This window comes from Aptenodytes forsteri, unplaced genomic scaffold (genome assembly GCF_000699145.1).
Source record: "Aptenodytes forsteri isolate BGI_AS27 unplaced genomic scaffold, ASM69914v1 Scaffold71, whole genome shotgun sequence".
Taxonomy (NCBI): Eukaryota; Metazoa; Chordata; class Aves; order Sphenisciformes; family Spheniscidae; genus Aptenodytes; species Aptenodytes forsteri.
The window spans coordinates 2,866,529-2,885,893 of NW_008795923.1; the positions used below are offsets into that span (position 1 = coordinate 2,866,529).

The following is a 19,365-nucleotide window of genomic DNA, read 5'->3' on the forward strand; positions in this document are numbered from 1 at the left end:
ACATGAGGCTTGCTTGGTTGTACTGCTGAGAGGAATGTTAGCTGAAAGGTATATACTCTATGCTGCAGTTTCCTTTAGAATAGTAAGATCTCTGAACGTACAAGCATTGCCTATTCCCTCTAGAAGCTCTTATCCAGTAACGAAAAGGGACAGAATAGCCAAAGAGCCATTTATTTCAGGAGCCAAGATGACAACAGTTTTGTCTGCAGTGAATTTTAACTAGCCCATTCATTGATACCTTTGTCTAAATACAGTTGTTCATCTTCGGAAAAATATAGTTGTTTTTTTTTTCTATTTTCAGAAAGTTGTTCTGATTAAAATTGTATAGAACTCAGAGACAAGCTGGTTCCTCTATAAAAAATGAGGTCTTCAAACGTTTTATTTTCATGATATAATTGGAGAGTGGGGAGTGTGACCACTGATCAGAGAAACATTATTTAAGTCCTTTCCAGCTCATGATATCTAAAGAGAAAGAAATGGATTTTGGCTACACTCCCCCTTTCTATAGTCTGTACTTTGAGATTAAAATGAATAGAGACAAACTGAGAAGACATACAGGATAATCTGTTTTCAGAAGGTATAAAAGCCTACTGCCAAAATAAATAGCAATCATGCCAAGATAGGGTTCTTTATAGATGCATGCCAAATTTTCCATGGTTTATATTCACCTCACTTCCTCTAGAGTTCACCTTGCAGAAACATGAAAGAGTGTGGAATTACAAATCAAGGGAATGAAGGCTGATCAGTATTTTAAAACAAATGTTTATGCAGGTAATATTTTTAAAACAACAAAAACATATTTCCCAATTATTTACTGAAAGTATTTGATTAAACCCTTAGCACTCTGTGGTATTTGTGTGTTCCAGTTGAGAAGCATCTTAATTTCTTTAAACACCGTACTACTTTTACATGAGAATTATTAACAGATTTCAACTCCCTTCATAGCTGGTAACATATTGGAGTCAAGCCTTTGAATCAAACTCCGACTGAAGAAAAATCAAACAGGGTTTCAATGTGGCCCAGAGATGGTTTTGGCCACAACAGGGTTTTTTTGTTTGTTTGTTTGTTTGTTTTTAAATTATCCTGACTTATGCAAATAATTCTCCGCTGATATTCAACACTTTTTAGTTTGCTGGTAGTGTCACAGTATGGATACACGTGAATTGCTTTGTATCCGTCTGGCCCGACAAGAATATTGTAGATGAAATGGGCCATTATGCTACTCAGGCACTAGGAAACGACATAATAGTTAAAAGATAGGTTTAAACCTGCTGAGTACTTACCCAGTTTTTCTTTTTCTTTTTCTTGGAGTCAGCATCATTACCGCTGCCAATGCTTGAATGGCTTGTAGCGCTGTTGATGCTGGAAACACTTTCTGAAGAATGTTGCCGCCTTATACGTAAATCTAAAGAAAAGAAAATACTGTGAAATCCATCTGTCTCTGTTTCAATACAATAATCATTCTTGTATTTATGTAGTATCTTCCTCCTCAAAGGGAGCCTAAATGAACATAAATGGCATTGATCCTGGCAGTGGCTTGGATTCAAGCTATTGCAGCCTGTGAGAAACCACATGGGGGTCAATGGGGATGCATACAATTAGGCTAACATTTAGGAGCTTCTCCAAACTGAGGTCTTATTGGCATGAAGGCGACGATCCCACACAGCAATCTACACAGGCGTAACCTCATAGCTAAGCAGTTTCTGTTACAGATGGATTACTTGACTTATTACTATCACATGTACTACAGTTCTTTTTCTGAGGAGTATAGGGACTACTTAACTTGTAGCAGGCCTAATCAGTGTTCAAATGCTACCTTCTAATACACCATGATTGAAATAAGCAGGCAGGAGTTCATTAAAAATAAATGAAACAAAATAACCAAGAAGTGGAGAGTATTAGAAATGGTTGGTGAGGCTTTTGAGTTTCAATTTCTTAAAAGTCTCTGATAACTTTATCTTAATCACTGGAAAATATTCTTGGAGAACATACCCACTAATACCAAGGGAAATTACTTTTTAGATTATTTTTTACTTCCTAGAAGTTAGCTTTGCTATACTCAAATCATGCAATGAAATGACCTTAGGGCAAACATCTAAATAATGACCTCTTTAAAGAAAGATCAATGACACTCTCAAAAATGAATGCTGCTATCTTTTTTTTTCTTCAAGTAATTCCTTTGCTGTTGCTTATCAACAGGCACTTTTGAAGTATATATTTATCATGTGATGTCTGCCTAACTGCAACGAGAAATTAATTCAGAATTTAAAACGCCTGCTTTCCTGCACTGATTTAGCACCTCGTGAAGGAGCTGAGCTGTTGTCAGTCCATCTCTTAACAATGAGTACAGCAATTTTCAGAGCTACATCTTACACTGCATTTCCAAGGTATAACCAAGTTTAGCCACAGGACTTCACTAGTGTCTTGGGCGTACTTCAGTACACGACTGCAGCAACGGGGCTAACTCTTGACACCCAGTAATCAATTCCTGGCCACCCAGTTCTGAGAAGACAAGGCTCCAAGAACTAACTCCGTGGCAAACAGGAAGCGCATGCAAGGTTTCCAGCTCTGGAAATACCACAAGTATGCCTACTATGCGCTGCAGAATGTGCTTGCCCTTGCAACAGAGTCCCCAAAATAACAGAAAAGTAGTGACTTAGTTTTTTTTCCGGGGAGAAACTCTGCATTTATTTTAATAGCGACAAAAACATACCTTTGTGGGTATGATCAGGACCGTTCAAGGCTCCTTGAATAGCAGCTTGTGCAGCAGAATTCTGGGCTTTCAGCATTTCAATGGTTTCCCTTAGCTCTATAAGCTCAGATTCCTGTGGGAAGAGCAAAGAGAGCCCAAAATATATGGCACAAGAACAATGTTTGTCTAAGCTAAAAAAAATGACAAGATAAGAGTGGTCAAACTGAAGTTCATGGGACTGCTTGGGTGAACATAAGGGCAACAACTAAGTAGAATGCATAGTTTCTCTCCAAAGATATTAAACTCAACTGACATATCCTTTTGCATTTATTCTATATAAAGTGTTCACGATATTTTTAAGGTGAACAAAACATTTTTAATAAAGACTAATCTAAAAAGGGTCTCAATTGAATATCCATTATAAAGTTAAGAGAAATCCAACAATTTCATTGTGAAAGACAATAAAAGCATTTGAATTACATGCCATAATATGTGAGGCTACTGTTTAATGGATGAATCTCAACCTGAATTTGCGTATTTTTCGAAAGACTTAACTTGCTAAATAATAATTCAATTTAAAAACCCTGTTTAATAGCAACTGTCCTGCGAATTGAAGATAAATTACTCCATTTGAGTGCAGGAAGTTCTGTATTAGAATGCACAGCCAATTTTAATTAAAAAATAGCTTTTGTTACAGGCTACTGTTTAATGGATGAATCTCAACCTGAATTTGCGTATTTTTCGAAAGACTTAACTTGCTAAATAATAATTCAATTTAAAAACCCTGTTTAATAGCAACTGTCCTGCGAATTGAAGATAAATTACTCCATTTGAGTGCAGGAAGTTCTGTATTAGAATGCACAGCCAATTTTAATTAAAAAATAGCTTTTGTTACTGCTGCGTTAAACCTGGCCTTCCATCCTGTATTTATATAATGAGGATTAAAGGAATTTAACATCAACAATAGAGAAAAGAAAAGAAGGAAAAGAACATGTTCCAAATCTTTTAGGAAAGAAGCTTGGAGATGATCTGTTTCAATGTCACCGCTTAACCTCTTCTGGAAAGAAAACCTTCTGAGGGAAATCATACTTTGTAAAATAGTCAGAAGTTTGGATTTTAAGAAAATTCCACTGTGGTTTTTTTGTGTAAGATGAAAAAAAGCAAGCAATACAAATATTTTCTATCCAGTTCACAATGAGTCTCACCATATTTCATCTGTTGTTGCTCAACCAGACTGTGAAATGTTATTTTTATAGACAGCTACACTGATTCCAGTGGTGACTAATAGCACACTGATATAGAGTTTCTTTCACAGTTTGGCTCAGTGAGGCCTTTCTGTTTATAGGATACTGCTCAAAATGAATGAGGGCAGAAAGTTGCAGAAGTTCAATCCTGGAAGGTGCTAAGCAGCCTCTTAATCCTGAGCTTGGTACAGAGGCTCACATTAAATTTACTACCTATCAGGTTTAGATTTTTTCCCCCAATAGTCAAAACAGAACAGTGAAAACAATAACTGTTTCCTCATGAATAGGATACCCAACCTGCATTAGCACTCTGAATGGAGTCTTTTTTCTCCACTTAAAGTTCTTCCCTTCCCATAATTCTATTATTCTGACAACATTGGCAGGCTGGAATGAAGCACTCCAGCAGGTTATGATCACTCATTGTTACAGGATCTTTCAGTATGGATTAAACCTAGAGTCGCATATGTTTTAATTAAAATCTGGCAACGAAAGATTTTATCTTCAAACTATTCTATGATATTGTCTGGGTAAACCTGATGCTGCACAGTTTAATTCTCCTGGAGCTTTATGAAGATTTGATCGCAACAGCCACTAAAGAAAGATCTGTCTGTCTTATTGTCACAGCTGTCCCTGTTTCCTTTCAGTGTTTTTTAAACAAAACTCTAATATAATCTGCTGACTGTTTTCCACATTAAAGCATCTGCTTTGGTAAACGTACCTTTTGTTCAGCTGTCATTGTTAGACTTTGCAATCGGCCGGTCATATTTCCCAAGCTTTTTTCGAAAGCTGCTACTAGATGAGCCTGTGAAAGAAACAGAAGACATTTGTCGTGACAATGCGACAATTTTCCCAGATCTATTTGTTTTTTAAAAATATTTTATCCCTCCAAGCTCATCTTCTCCAGCTCTTTTCTATTAGTTTTAAACTCAGACTGAGCTAAGTTGGACAGGTGAAGCAGTCAAGCGAGCCCAGTGTTCCTCAGGCTTCTTTAGCCCCCAAGGAGATTAGCTCAGGTATCTCTGCCTGGAAATGAATTATGGATTTAATGCCGTGCTTTGAGTTTACTGGCCAAAAGAAGTCTGCTCCCAAAGAGAAGTCCAGGAACAATTATTTGCAATTACTAACACTTCAACATGGGAATTCAAGTACTTTCTTAAAAGGTAAGTTTTAACCTCACAAATAAAACACTCCAGAAGAATCCTGAGAATCAAATAAAAAATATCACAGTTAGTTTTATAAAAGGTCGTTACTTAGTCTATTCATCTTATATTGATTATATATATGTGTATGTGTTGTGTGTATAAAAGTAATAAAGAACTTATATAAAACAAATATTTACATGTGTACAAATGTATATATAAAAAACAATCTTGAAAATTGGAAGTCCTACTTCTCAATAAGAAAAGCAATAAAGTTGAAACTGATTAAAAGATTTTTAAAAATTAAAGCTTCATTTTGTTTTCTAACAACATTCACCCTATACTCTATGCAAGCAAAATTTATACAAACAATACATCAACTCTTCATTGGTTCTGACTGACATCAAGCTTTGTAGGCAAAGAAGGACAAGTGGTCATAAAGAAACCAGCAAGCTAAGCCCAAGGAAAGTAAGAATTTAATTTTTGTGAAATTCCATAAAATTCCCTCCATTCCTCTCACAACACCAAATAGTAAAAACAGAAGGAAATACTTATTTTCCCTTTACCGTCTCAAAAGTGGTAATAGGCAAAGTTTTCAAATGTACGCACTACAATACACTTGGAAATATAACTCACAAACAACATATTTATATGCACAAATGGATTAACTGAGCTTCCTCACCGAGAAAATTTATTTTTTTTTGTACCAGTACAGGCACACAAAGTGCCTGGCAAATTTTTCACTTACAGATTTGCATGCCTGTACAAGCATAGTTGAAATTGTTCAAATGTATGTGGTTGTACTGAATCTGAGATATAATCAGAAAAAGACATAGTCCAAAAAGGATTCTGTTACGCACTTTAGGAGAAGGAAAAGAGCTTCTTGCCACCTTGCTCTGTGTATTATTCCTCAAATAAAAAAAGATTAACATATATATAATAGTGGCCCACTTCTGTGTCTCCACTTCAGAGCTGTTATACTGATAAGTGGCTTTTGTGTTTTGTAAATCATTTCGGATTGCTACAAACATTTCAGTATCTTGTAAACTCCTTATTTTATGCTTATTAACCTTATTACAAGTTTACTCCTTGTAAATTATATTAGCAAATAATTTATTTAGTTTCTTATGGAGGTAGCGGTCAATCCACCTGCTTTCTGCATCTGCAGGGGTGCCTCAGGGATAATTCTTTTGGTGAAGGACACATACCCCAGGGACTAACTTTTGATAAACATGGGACTAGATACATATGCAATTCCTTAAAGATTAATTAGTAATTGTGTATATTCCTACTGTAACATTTATAACAGGCTATATTCTTGAAGTTATAAGTTTAAATAAAATGAACTTGGAATGTGTGTCACATGCGCCTCTGAAACCTGTCAATTGATATAAAGTTATTCTAGCTAGTTTGGAAACTACAGCCTTCAGTTGTTTTCACTATTCTATTCCTCTGAGAAGATAAAAGTAACTAGTTTTTAAACTTACTGTTCACTTTAATAATTAGCTACATATTAAAAATATCCAGACTAATTTATGGTGTTTTAATTCCAAAGATGATGACCACTGACCCAGAACAGAGACAAAGTAGATGCACTACCACAGAATTATAGCCAAATGTCTCTTCATTACATGTGTTTAACAGGAAACTAATGGAGCTCTCTGTTCCCTGCCTCATAAAAAATCTATGGCTTGGCTGATGGCCCGCGGTTCTGCTTTAACATGAGAATAACAATGGGGACCGAGGGTTTGAAAAGAGGAATCATTTACTTAATTGTGCATTGCTTTTGTCTGTTTCTCACAATTCGACTGTGATAATCACAGTTCTTTGGTACCTAACTACGCATATTTGTGCAAAGTATTTTCCTGTTCCATAGCTACAACTTCAGCTTATATTGTACATGAATAAACCACAAGGAACTTATGGGAAAAATTAAGGGACTCACAGGAAAAATTAAGAACTAAAAAGCATCATTAAAAATGTCATCAAAGGTCACTGAAACTATTAAGTTATTGTCTGATAGTCTTTAGAGAAAGATAGCCATGTCACAGCTATGGATTCCTACTAAAATTCAGCCTGTAATAGAGTACATTACCTTCTTGGAGTACACACTAAAATTTTTGCATCATAAATGTAATTGGATCAAGACGATGGATCCTTCATAACCCATTTGAGATAAAGGCTATCAGGTCTTGATTTGCTACTAATAAAGAAAGATAATTTAAAGATCCATCAACTGAAAACTATTCAAGAAAAAAACTTCAATCGCGTTGTTCATTACTTTAAATGTTTCTTACAACAAAACACTCTTCTATGAAATACAAAGTATTAATTTTACATTCAGAGTAATAAACTGTGCTGCCTTCCCCCATGGCAGCAAGTGTTTATTTATTCAGCAATCCAGAGAACTCCTACTTGTTGAAATCTTATGCAGATTTGTCCCAAAAGAAATACTATGTAACAAAATAAGAAAAGTTAGTTTGAAAAAGACTAATTTATCAGTATATTTATAAGTGTGTGGAATTATGCATAAAACATATGTACATATACATTCCCATTTAAGATCAGACTTTGCATTTAAACAGTTAAATGCAAAATAATTCAGAAAAGAAAACAATTGAAACAAATAGAAAGAAGTAACTGTGACTTTAAAAATGCTTATTAATAATTACAAATTCTAACTAGAAACTTCTTTTGTACTTATAAATTTGGTAATTGATTTTGATTGGATTGGTAATCCTCAGTTTCTGAGTATTATTCACTTTATCCAAAAGGATCCATTCTTTCATTCTCATAAAAATATTTAGGAATAGAATTTTTTTTTAAATTTACAGCCAATCCCTCACACCTTAGAAATCTCTGTGTTAGATTCAGTAGTTTCATTCATGGCATATATCATTTGAATAACATACAAAATAGCCTGAATACTGCACATGCTTTAAATAACACTTATTCTAAAGTAAAAATATACCTTCACAACTGAATGCAGCATTTGTAGTTGGAAATAGATATACTGGAATTAGAGTTAAGTAACTGGGCATTACTGGAAGTATGCCTACAGCAAAATATACCCATTTTTAACATGATCTACATATTAGATACGAAGATGATGTACAGCTCTTAATCTGTAGACCCATCACATACAGATTAATTTTGACTTCTATTAACATGTGAAATTCTCATTGGAAATAGCCAAAGAGATATATGCTCAGGGAATGACTTCAGTGCTAAGATGACAGATTTGATTTTAAACATTTCCTTCTTAGCAAACGATCCCAGCCAGCCAAACCCCAAACACCTCAGCTCTTAGGTTTACAGCCCATCCTGAACATGACATTGGCATATCCAAAGACTATCTGCTGACACACTTTGCGATTTGACCTGCGGTGTTCAGGTTTATAAAACAAACGTAAATAAATAAATTTCCTCCCACCTGACACGGCTGAATGAAAGGAGGTGTGAGAGGCCAGAAGGGATCGGGCTGATTGCAAGAAGCAACTGTACATCTGGTGACCTTTTCTGTTCGTCGCCTGCTATTATCTTGTTGTTTGGCTGTAGGATAGTGGTTCAGAGCTGGCCAAACAAGAGTATTAGCCAGAGAACCCCCTCCGCTTTCTACTGGCATCCTGGGTCTACTACAGTTTGCAAGCATGCACCCTTCAGCTTTATACAGTACAAAGCACTGATCAAAGTGCCTCCAAACAGGCTGGGTTCAGGCTGCTCGCTGGAATTTGAGCCCTTGTCAGTCACGTAGGAAGTCTGCTGGTTGGACACTTTCTGCACTGAAAGCAGGCCCCTTCTTAATTAGTATTGAGATTTGCCCTTCAGCAACATCAAAACAGGCACCAGGGGAAAAGCCAGAATCTCAGAAAAAAACCTGTAAATTAAGCATCCAAACAACAGCTGGACCCTGCTTGAATTCAATCATATGCAGGCAAAACACTTTGGGGTTAATCAAATGAAATAAACTGCTGAAATCAAGCATAGTACTTGAGTCCAGCCAACAAAACCTGAATAATAAATGAAACCAAATAAGAAAAGTCTTCGCAGATGTTTCCAAAATGCCTGAGAAATGCTGTAACTTCCAATTGACAGATTTTGATATAAAATAATACATCAAGCAAAGGCTTGATGAAATAGGTCAAATTTCAGCCTGACAGTCTTTTAATGACACATGTACTACTGTCACCAACAGTCTTTTGTGGTGAAGCAAAGACAGACATGAATAGCGTTGAAATGAGATGGATAAGATGCTCTTTTTTTCACTCGCATACAATACTTTTGCTCAGTTCTACAAAGGGAGGTGGTAACAACAAATTCAAGCCTGACTCATTTGAATAACATACAAAATAGCCTGAATACTGCACATGCTTTAAATAACACTTATTCTAAAGTAAAAATATACCTTCACAACTGAATGCAGCATTTGTAGTTGGAAATAGATATACTGGAATTAGAGTTAAGTAACTGGGCATTACTGGAAGTATGCCTACAGCAAAATATACCCATTTTTAACATGATCTACATATTAGATACGAAGATGATGTACAGCTCTTAATCTGTAGACCCATCACATACAGATTAATTTTGACTTCTATTAACATGTGAAATTCTCATTGGAAATAGCCAAAGAGATATATGCTCAGGGAATGACTTCAGTGCTAAGATGACAGATTTGATTTTAAACATTTCCTTCTTAGCAAACGATCCCAGCCAGCCAAACCCCAAACACCTCAGCTCTTAGGTTTACAGCCCATCCTGAACATGACATTGGCATATCCAAAGACTATCTGCTGACACACTTTGCGATTTGACCTGCGGTGTTCAGGTTTATAAAACAAACGTAAATAAATAAATTTCCTCCCACCTGACACGGCTGAATGAAAGGAGGTGTGAGAGGCCAGAAGGGATCGGGCTGATTGCAAGAAGCAACTGTACATCTGGTGACCTTTTCTGTTCGTCGCCTGCTATTATCTTGTTGTTTGGCTGTAGGATAGTGGTTCAGAGCTGGCCAAACAAGAGTATTAGCCAGAGAACCCCCTCCGCTTTCTACTGGCATCCTGGGTCTACTACAGTTTGCAAGCATGCACCCTTCAGCTTTATACAGTACAAAGCACTGATCAAAGTGCCTCCAAACAGGCTGGGTTCAGGCTGCTCGCTGGAATTTGAGCCCTTGTCAGTCACGTAGGAAGTCTGCTGGTTGGACACTTTCTGCACTGAAAGCAGGCCCCTTCTTAATTAGTATTGAGATTTGCCCTTCAGCAACATCAAAACAGGCACCAGGGGAAAAGCCAGAATCTCAGAAAAAAACCTGTAAATTAAGCATCCAAACAACAGCTGGACCCTGCTTGAATTCAATCATATGCAGGCAAAACACTTTGGGGTTAATCAAATGAAATAAACTGCTGAAATCAAGCATAGTACTTGAGTCCAGCCAACAAAACCTGAATAATAAATGAAACCAAATAAGAAAAGTCTTCGCAGATGTTTCCAAAATGCCTGAGAAATGCTGTAACTTCCAATTGACAGGTTTTGATATAAAATAATACATCAAGCAAAGGCTTGATGAAATAGGTCAAATTTCAGCCTGACAGTCTTTTAATGACACATGTACTACTGTCACCAACAGTCTTTTGTGGTGAAGCAAAGACAGACATGAATAGCGTTGAAATGAGATGGATAAGATGCTCTTTTTTTCACTCGCATACAATACTTTTGCTCAGTTCTACAAAGGGAGGTGGTAACAACAAATTCAAGCCTGACAGGAACTGTGAGGGAACAAGATTTCTGGCTATTAGTAGTTTCCTTCTCCAGACTACAGCGAGGAAAAAAGTGCTGCCCATTTTCAGACACTGCAAGTATGGAAATTTGGGGGAGCTAAGATGATTGCATTTATAGAAAAGGCATCAGAAATGACTGAGTAATTTTCTGGTCAGCAAAGGCACCGCAGAAGATACTCTGGTCATACAGGTCTCTGCCTGCCAGAGATGGATGTAAGTACAGAGACAGAGGCCGAGTGACCAAACTTTTTTCTGCATTAGACTTATTGCTCATTCAGGTTTTAGCCTACTGGAGTGCAAATGTGACTCAAAATGAGGGTCACAGTGGTAGTATCCATTTAGAGAACAAAACATGCTTTTGATTTCTTCTCTGAGGATAAATTCCAGCTTTTGTGATTAGGACTATTTCTTCCTTAAATGCCAGGGGCTGGTGACGTATGTGTCTTAGATTAGGAGATAAATGATAAACGAATACATGCAAGTAAAGCATTGCTAAGAAAGTACAAGTTCATGAAAATTAGAAGCCCACCTGGGTCTGTCATAAGTTTGTCAAATTAAAGCATTTGTTAGTTACTCTCAGAATTTTTATGAAAAGTATATAATCACTGGCACATAAATATCAGTTCTGTAATTAGACTAAATTTCAGAGGCCATATCACAATTAAAAGGTTGTATATACACTCTGTTTTCAAGCTGGATTTTACTCCTGATGTTTAAGTGATACTTCGTAGAATTTATTTACATAAAGTTCTTAAACAGAATTAGTACTAACACATCTTTAAGGGGTCTCTTTTGATTCTTTGGATTTATGTGGCAGTGGGTTTTTTTTTTTATGCTTTACATCTTCTGTACCAGAAACAGCAGAGAAAGAACTTAGAACCAGGCTTATTGTGAAATACTTTTCAGTTTTTAGTTTTGTAAAGTACATACCTTATTACAGCATCCCCCCAAAAAATTACTTATAATAACTAGTAATATCTACTTTTCTTTTAAGATTGTTTTCATCGTGAAGGTGTCTAAAGCCCTTGTTCATGCCTGGAGAATTTGAAGCCTCTAAGTTTCATGCTCCTGACAAGTTTAATTTTGAGGGAAATTCCACATGTTGGGGATTTGGAAAAAGGAAAGATTTCTCTGGTACCATTTAAAAACCCCATGTGCTAAAAGGATCAGCTTTAGGGTTGCTCATAGGTTTAGAGTTTAAAGACTGTCTCCATGGAGATGGATTAGAAAGTGGGTGACAGTCAAAAGAACGTGATTAAATGAACCTTTATACAACATACAGTGTGTGTGCATATATATATATATGCATACAAGCACATACAGGTTTACAAACGTGGTACTTCTGGATAGGCAAAAACAGATGCACATGTATATATTTTTTAACTGTCCTGTTGAAAATGTTACCCCTCCAATTAGATCAGTAGAAAAGCTATGGGTATTCTTATTAGGTGTTCAGAAGCCCAGAGGCAGTACATAGGACCAGATCCCCAACCAACTCAACATGAATTAAACAGATTAAACCCAACTTATTTCTCACCCACGCAGCAGAATTAGTTTGAGTGAAAACCAAGCCAACCCATTTTTAGGTTGACTCACTTTCTTTGAAATATGGACCAAATCTAATTGTAACTTGGAGCTGACTTTGAAAACTTGTCTGGAATGGGCAATGTTATTAGACACCAGACTGAATGGTGTTTACTCCACGCTAATGAATACTGACCAGAGACATAGGCAATGACTTCTAACTAACACTGGGGACAAATTGGATGCAATTGGCCCAAACGAACCGAACAGTGGCCTCATTGCTTCAGCTGCAGGGGAGAATGCCCTGCCATCCTCACTCTATTGCACTTGTTACTGTATTATAGGCTACAGCATTGCTGGGATGACTGGAAAAGGATGGAGACTAAAGAGAGTCACCTTTCAACACATCAGCAAGAAGGAATATGCTGGTGCTTTCTGTTCAGAACTAGTGGAAGGAGAGAAGGGCAAACTGTTTTTCTGCCCAGAGAGTAAAGTGAGGCATGGTACCAAGAGCCCGAGTTATCCCCATCAGAAGGGCTCCCACACCAGCTCTAGTACAGGCACCTGAGCACAGGCCCACCACAGGCAAACAATAGTCTAACCCCCCGGCTGTGGGCAGGGACATCTTTCACTAGATCAGGTGCTTGCAGGAATCAAGCTAACTCTTCTGGATAACACCAGCTGCTGCTGCGTGGGCATTAGCAGGGCACTCAGAGTGGATGTGGGGATGTCTCTGATTGTGCTGTCTTGCAAGCCCAGCCACAGCCCCACCTCCCTGTGCTCCCCACTGCAAGGCAGAGCTGCTGCAGCCCTGCGTTTTGGGTGGAAAGAAAAGTGCCCTGCAGAGAACAACGGACTTGTTAGCAAACACGACTACCCGAGGCATGCTGGCTTAGCTCTTCTGACCTCTTGGTGTTGGTTTTAGTTTGTTGCTCTCAGGATGGGTGAGTGAAGAATTGCCCAATCTGGCAAAGATGAAGATCAGTGTCTAAAATACATGACAGATAGAACCCCATACTAAGGATAGGCATGCTGGCTATAACTTCCCGAATGAATAACCCAACCCAGAATCTAGCTTTTGAATTTACAAACATTGCAGGACTCCAATATTGTCTGTTTCACTAGTTCATTCTCAGAACTCAGGACAGACTGGCAACCCATACTGCTATAGCGGTACCAACACCCACATGTGTTCTGCAGCCACCTGAACAGAGCAGAAAGTGCTAAGGGTAGCTCTTCCACATTTTCACGTGTGGCAGTCCTAAGAGAACAAGTAGCTTTCACACAGCAAGAGATTATTTTCCCACAACATGAACACAGTACTACTTCACCATCTGAAATAATTTCTTGAAAATAATGGCAGTATTTATAGATCTAAATACTCAGCACATCTACATTTTGAAGAAAGGCACTTTATAGGTTGCCCAAGACATCAGGAAGCTCCTTTCCTGAAATGTAAAATGATACTCTCTGGCAACTGCATCTCAGCTTTCCTTGGGAATGGTAACTATAGTTATCTCCTGAATTGCATTTAAAAATCACTGTACAACAGATTGTTCAGTAACTATCTGGTAACTTCATCTGAAACCACAGTAACCAGACAGGATTGTAGCTCACATTCCCTATCCGGCATTATTTTCTGATAACATGTTCAATAACTCATATTACCAGTGTATGACAATTGGAAGGAACACCAGGGAGCTCTCTGTGAAATAGCCCAGTTTCCATTGGTTACATAACAGCATAGTTATTGCAGCATACGAATTCTATATACAATTCTATACTGTTCTTCCCTCCACATCTATCTGTGTTTTGCAGGGCTTATATTTGTGAAATGAAACTATAATGAATTCTGTCAGAATTTTTTGCAATTCATGCCCTTTCTTTGGTTGTGTCTCCTTACTTTTGGGCTTTTTTTTTAATTGATTCTGAAGAAAGAGTGAAACTGAACTGGATAGGACTGTTGTCACCTCCAAAGTGTGGAAACTCTCATTTCTATTTCCACTGTGTTTATTACAAGATTTCTTCTGCTTGAAGCTGAGGCAGTACAGACACTTAATGAAATAATTAATTTGAAAAACACCAAAATAAATAAATAAATAGTAAAAGTTTTCCAGACCACGTGTTGGTACTTGAATTGAGTAAGAGCCAGTAGCCAATTTGATAATGTATTCTCTGATATTGTTTATGATCACAAGCAAAAATACTTACATTTGCTGAAAGCTGAGATGTAAGGGTAGCAACTTTCTCTTGTGATGCAACCAGCTCTCTCCGTAGTTTCTGAATTTGCTAGATTAAAAAAAAAGACTGCTGTCAGCATTTCAGCAATTACCTTCTGTTGTGGTTTTTTTTTTGTTTTCCTAAGGGATCACTAATAGGTTTACAGTATCTTAGTTTCACATTTTAATCTCAGAACTATTCAGAAATACAAATTATTAGGAGTTGGCACTTAGTGCTGCTCCAGCTGTTTTCTTGCACTTAACCAGTGGATGAGCTAGGATCCCAGTTAAGGGAGCACATACAGGCAAATGCTTAATTACTTCATATGTACAATCCGCTGTTTGCACATGTAAATACCATGGGTTTTTATCAAATTCCGTAAGTTCCAAACATAGCCTTAGTGCAATCAAGGATAGCAGCCCTGGATGAGATCTGAGATTATGAAACATGAAAGAATTTGAGTGAGGTTCACTTTGCCTGACTGTAGACATGATGCAACCAACATATGTTAAATGTCTACATTAGACTCAGATGAACTGCCAAAAAGTACTCCCTTGCTGCCTGGCATGAAGAAGGCTTCGATGACTACCTCAGACACAGCTTTTTGCTTCGTGGATGTCTAAAGTTAGATGAGGTATAGTAATATTTTTTTTTTCTCTAATACAATATTTCCTACAGTCCCAGAGATTCAAACATGCAGCCTCTTTAAACCTTATATATCTTTCAAAAACTTGCTGGCCAACTTAAAAATATGTAGCTTTAAATGTGACTCTTGACATGAAAATATACCTAATTCAAGGCTCCTGTATCCTTTAATGAAAAACAGAATCCTTAAGAAAAATATCTGTTTACATTTCAGGTAGGATAGATATCTAGCATGAAGCTTGCACATCATTTTAAGCTCATTTAACCCTATTTGAGATCTTAGAGGGACTCCAGGCATTGCACTGAACTTAAGCACAGCATGGAGTTTCACTTTGAAACCCCTTTCATACTCAGACATAAAAGAAATTATTCCAGACTAGAGAAGTAAAATGTCTAAAACTAGCATAGGAAAGGGAGCACGTAACATTCACTAGTAAAGACTATTGCAGTACTTTAATTTTATGACTCCCATGAAAGCCAACAGGGAATATTGCACAAGCGTTAAGAATGAACAAGTTCCTGTACATCTGTGATAGAAAAATAGCTAGGTCATTTATGCTAGCTCAGAGCAAAGGAAACATTATTGAGCTGTTCTCCATCCTGGACTGCTACGTTCCTTTTTCCAAGTTTTCTCTTTGGTTTTCAATAGCAATTATTTGACCTTCCTGCTTAAGCTGCACTTTCATCATATTCCTGCAACTATACAGAAGTAGTTCTCATGAAGTGCTGTGCAACATCTCCTGCAAGAGCCTCACAGAGGAGACCTAGATACTGAGAAAACATCATGTAGAAATACACAGGAAAGAAATGTTGTTTCACTTCTGTATACAGCCCTATATAAAGGGCAATGAAATGAGCAATTGTCATTTACACTACTGAGCTATGGCATGTTTTTCAGCTCCTTTGCTTTAACTTTCAGAGAAAGGAGCTTAGAAAATTCAGGTAGAAATTATATTGAAATATGCTGCGGCAAGTAAGGAAGAATATGTTTATTTGTTCGACTTCCTCAAAATATCTTTGAGTTGACTTTTTCTCTGATTAGAATAGTAAAAGTAGGAGCAGCATAAACACAGGAGTTGGAAGGCATGTGGCTCTGTGAAGTGGAAGTGCACCCCTTGGTGCTGCATTTTATTGCTGCTACTCCTTGATGCCCTTTTAATACAACCAGGACTTCATTTTGAGAAAGGCTGTAATTGTATCCAGCTGCTGACCTGGGCTTGTCACCCATTCTTATACACTGTGAGGAGAAAGAAGCTGTTTTCCATGTCAGATTTGATTTATATCTGAAATCAATCCGCGTTGCTATGAAATCCATCAAAGTGGTCAGCTTCAGAAATTTAATATAATGCAAAATGTAAGGGAGAGAAGTTCAAAGCGAACATTTGAAGTATTTTTCTCCTGAAAGGCAGCACATTACCTAGAATTGCACAGTCCCTTAGATCCAGTACAGAGTGGTATTAAGTCTGAAATCAGACGTATCACAACTCCTCCACTCAGAAGCCTGATTCTCATTGATTCTTTTCACCTTTTCAGAACCTCAGCCAGGAGGGATTCTTCAGCACGATGCTAAAAAAACACCTTCTAGTGCACTAGAAGCTGCATCGGCTCTTTACCAATTCTTCTCAAAATGAGGTACAAAGACACAGGGTGTCTTTTCCCCAGCGACTCAGCAATTTAGCCATTGCAGATAAACAATAAACTTTAAAATAATATAATGCAATACACAACTACAGAAATGAAGAAAAGATTTTACCTCTGAATGTGCCTTTTCTTCTGCCTGGAAGGAAACAAAGAAGAAATGGCTTAGAAACAGACTGCAACATAATTGCGGTAATAGAAAATAAAAGCCAGCTACACTGAAGTGAAATGAATAGTTTCACGGATCTATTACATTTAAGGAAGGTATGCAGTAAAAACAATAAATGGAATTCTTTTCAACTTACTTGGCAAGGCTCCAGCTGAAACCCCAAAGAGTTTGCCAGCATACTGACAACATGAAACAGTAGATAAAGGGAGAACAGGAACAGAACTACAGAAACTGCAGCTACATTTCTAAGATACAAAAGAAAATTTGCTATGCTGTCACTGCATGGACCTTAGTCTGTTACCAGCAAACTTTTACACCGTAATGATTATTATGGCTCCTGGAACTACATTTGCTTTACTGTATACTGAGCAATATTCCTAATAGACTAATCCCTGCTAAGAGAAGTTGGCAGCATACCAGTAAAGTATGTATGGGGGAAGGTGAAGGGAGAGGGGTACCTGCACTTTAAAATAATTTCTTCCATACAGAGTACTGACCAAAATATTAAGGGCTATCAAGGCATGTTAAAGTTTCAGCTTAAACTTGCTAATAATATTCAATAATTTTAGATATTTTCCATATTGTTATATATTGTGTCATATAATGATGCTATTTACTCAGCAGTCTTTTTCAACAAGCTAAGAAACTAAATAATTGCAAGGCAAACCTTTGAAAGTCATTAAATTTGTAAGCACGGGAGTAGTCTAATTTAGGAGGCATTTGTGGACAGAGAGATCTTGCTTCAGTGGGATTCTAATGGAAAGGAATGGCGTGCCATGAGAGAGGAACCCTTTTGTAACATAAAATAAGAATCAGTTAATGTACTGGAAATCAATCCACCCCATGATCTGAGGCGGCCCAAGTTCAGAGAAGCAGTCTAACTTTGGAAAAGAAGTAAGTCTAACATTGGAAAAGAAGTAAGGAGTAAAAGGAAAATGTGGGTAGAAGAATTAGCTATAAATAACACTAGAAAAGCTAAGAAAACCCAAGGTAAGAGTTCCTCAGAAGATTCCCTGACATCAGGCAGTATCTGTGTTACTACAAATTAATATAGCTGATTTTTAAGCCTGTATTAAGCACAATTTTTGTGCTGTTACAATTGTAATTTATTATAAAAATGTTTCCTTACTTTACCTGGTGTAGGGGGAGAAGACTTTTAGAAAACGCCTCTTTCCATACATACTTATCTGTTAACAGTTACTAAAAAGGCTGCGATGCTATGATATTTCCCTGTGCAACACTTAGAACTGCTCTTGGCTGAAACTACTGTAATACCCGATACATCACTACATGGGAATGATTTAGTATAATGATTGTTTTATTTGCCAGCACTGATGTGACACACATACTGATGTTAACTTTCTGATCTGTGTTCGCAAAAAGGAGATCTGCCTACAGAAAAAACTGAATTTCTCGTTATTGTTACTTCAAACGTAGTGCATGAAAAGTCACAAAGGGATCAAGAAAGACCATGTCCCCTTATGAATTCTACTGTGCCAAGAAAGGAAAAAAAAAAAAAAAAATTAGGGTTGGTGACCTTTTCCTGAAACTGCCATGTGGGGATGTGGTCCCTCGTCCCTAGACCACCAGCCCCCGCTGATGAAGGCAGTGCTACATCTTGTTGCCAGATGACTCCCTCACTGTACAAGGAAGCGTTGCCTCTCTCCTAGAGTTCAGAGATGTGGTTCCCACAAGTCAACTTTTGTGGGCAGTGGAATAAGTAAATGAAAGAGAAAGAACAGGATTCTGGGCATATTATCAACTTAAAGAATAAAATCTGACAACCAAATACATCTGAGCAGTTTTTATTTAAGAGTTCATGCTGATACCATTGTAACCCAGCACTCAGTCATTATTCATAAGACTCTAAAAGGAAATAATTTTTTTTCTCCCTCTACTTCTCCATCATATCCATGCACCCCATCCCTGTAAGGATTATTTTTTTCTTTTTTTTTTGAAGACTTAAAATATTAACATACAAATGACATGTCCTTACACATCTCCTTTGAGCTTGGCTTAGCACAGTTAATGAAGTCTAGGGATTCTAAGTGTATCTAATGCTGAGAGCCAGTGCGAGAAATATAGCTATTAACTAAACATGTGCAAATTGCAGTGTCTCACCTACTGAGCAGGAGGAGATTAAAATTGGAGACAACCTATCATAATTTACACTACCACACATCTTTTTCAACTTCTCGGAGAGCTAGATATATTCACTGCCAAAACTGAATCAGTATTTCAACCCTACAGTCAGTACTAAGTCTGCTTACATGGCATACTTTTCTGTGAAACCAAATGTTCGTCTCTACATGCA

General features: G+C 37.3%; 1 protein-coding gene across 2 annotated transcripts in view; it reads right to left on the reverse strand.

Annotated features, from left to right (window-relative positions):
• NAV3 (neuron navigator 3) overlaps positions 1 to 19,365 on the reverse strand; it is a 284,264-nt gene that overhangs the window by 26,191 nt on the left and 238,708 nt on the right. For both annotated transcript variants that reach the window (XM_009284931.1, XM_009284930.2), the window contains exons 21-26: positions 16,998 to 17,021; positions 14,591 to 14,668; positions 4,655 to 4,738; positions 2,714 to 2,825; positions 1,284 to 1,405; positions 669 to 689 (exon numbers count right to left, since the gene is read on the reverse strand). In XM_009284931.1, coding sequence (XP_009283206.1) covers positions 669 to 689; positions 1,284 to 1,405; positions 2,714 to 2,825; positions 4,655 to 4,738; positions 14,591 to 14,668; positions 16,998 to 17,021 — 441 coding nt within the window. The remainder of the gene's footprint in view (positions 1 to 668; positions 690 to 1,283; positions 1,406 to 2,713; positions 2,826 to 4,654; positions 4,739 to 14,590; positions 14,669 to 16,997; positions 17,022 to 19,365) is intronic.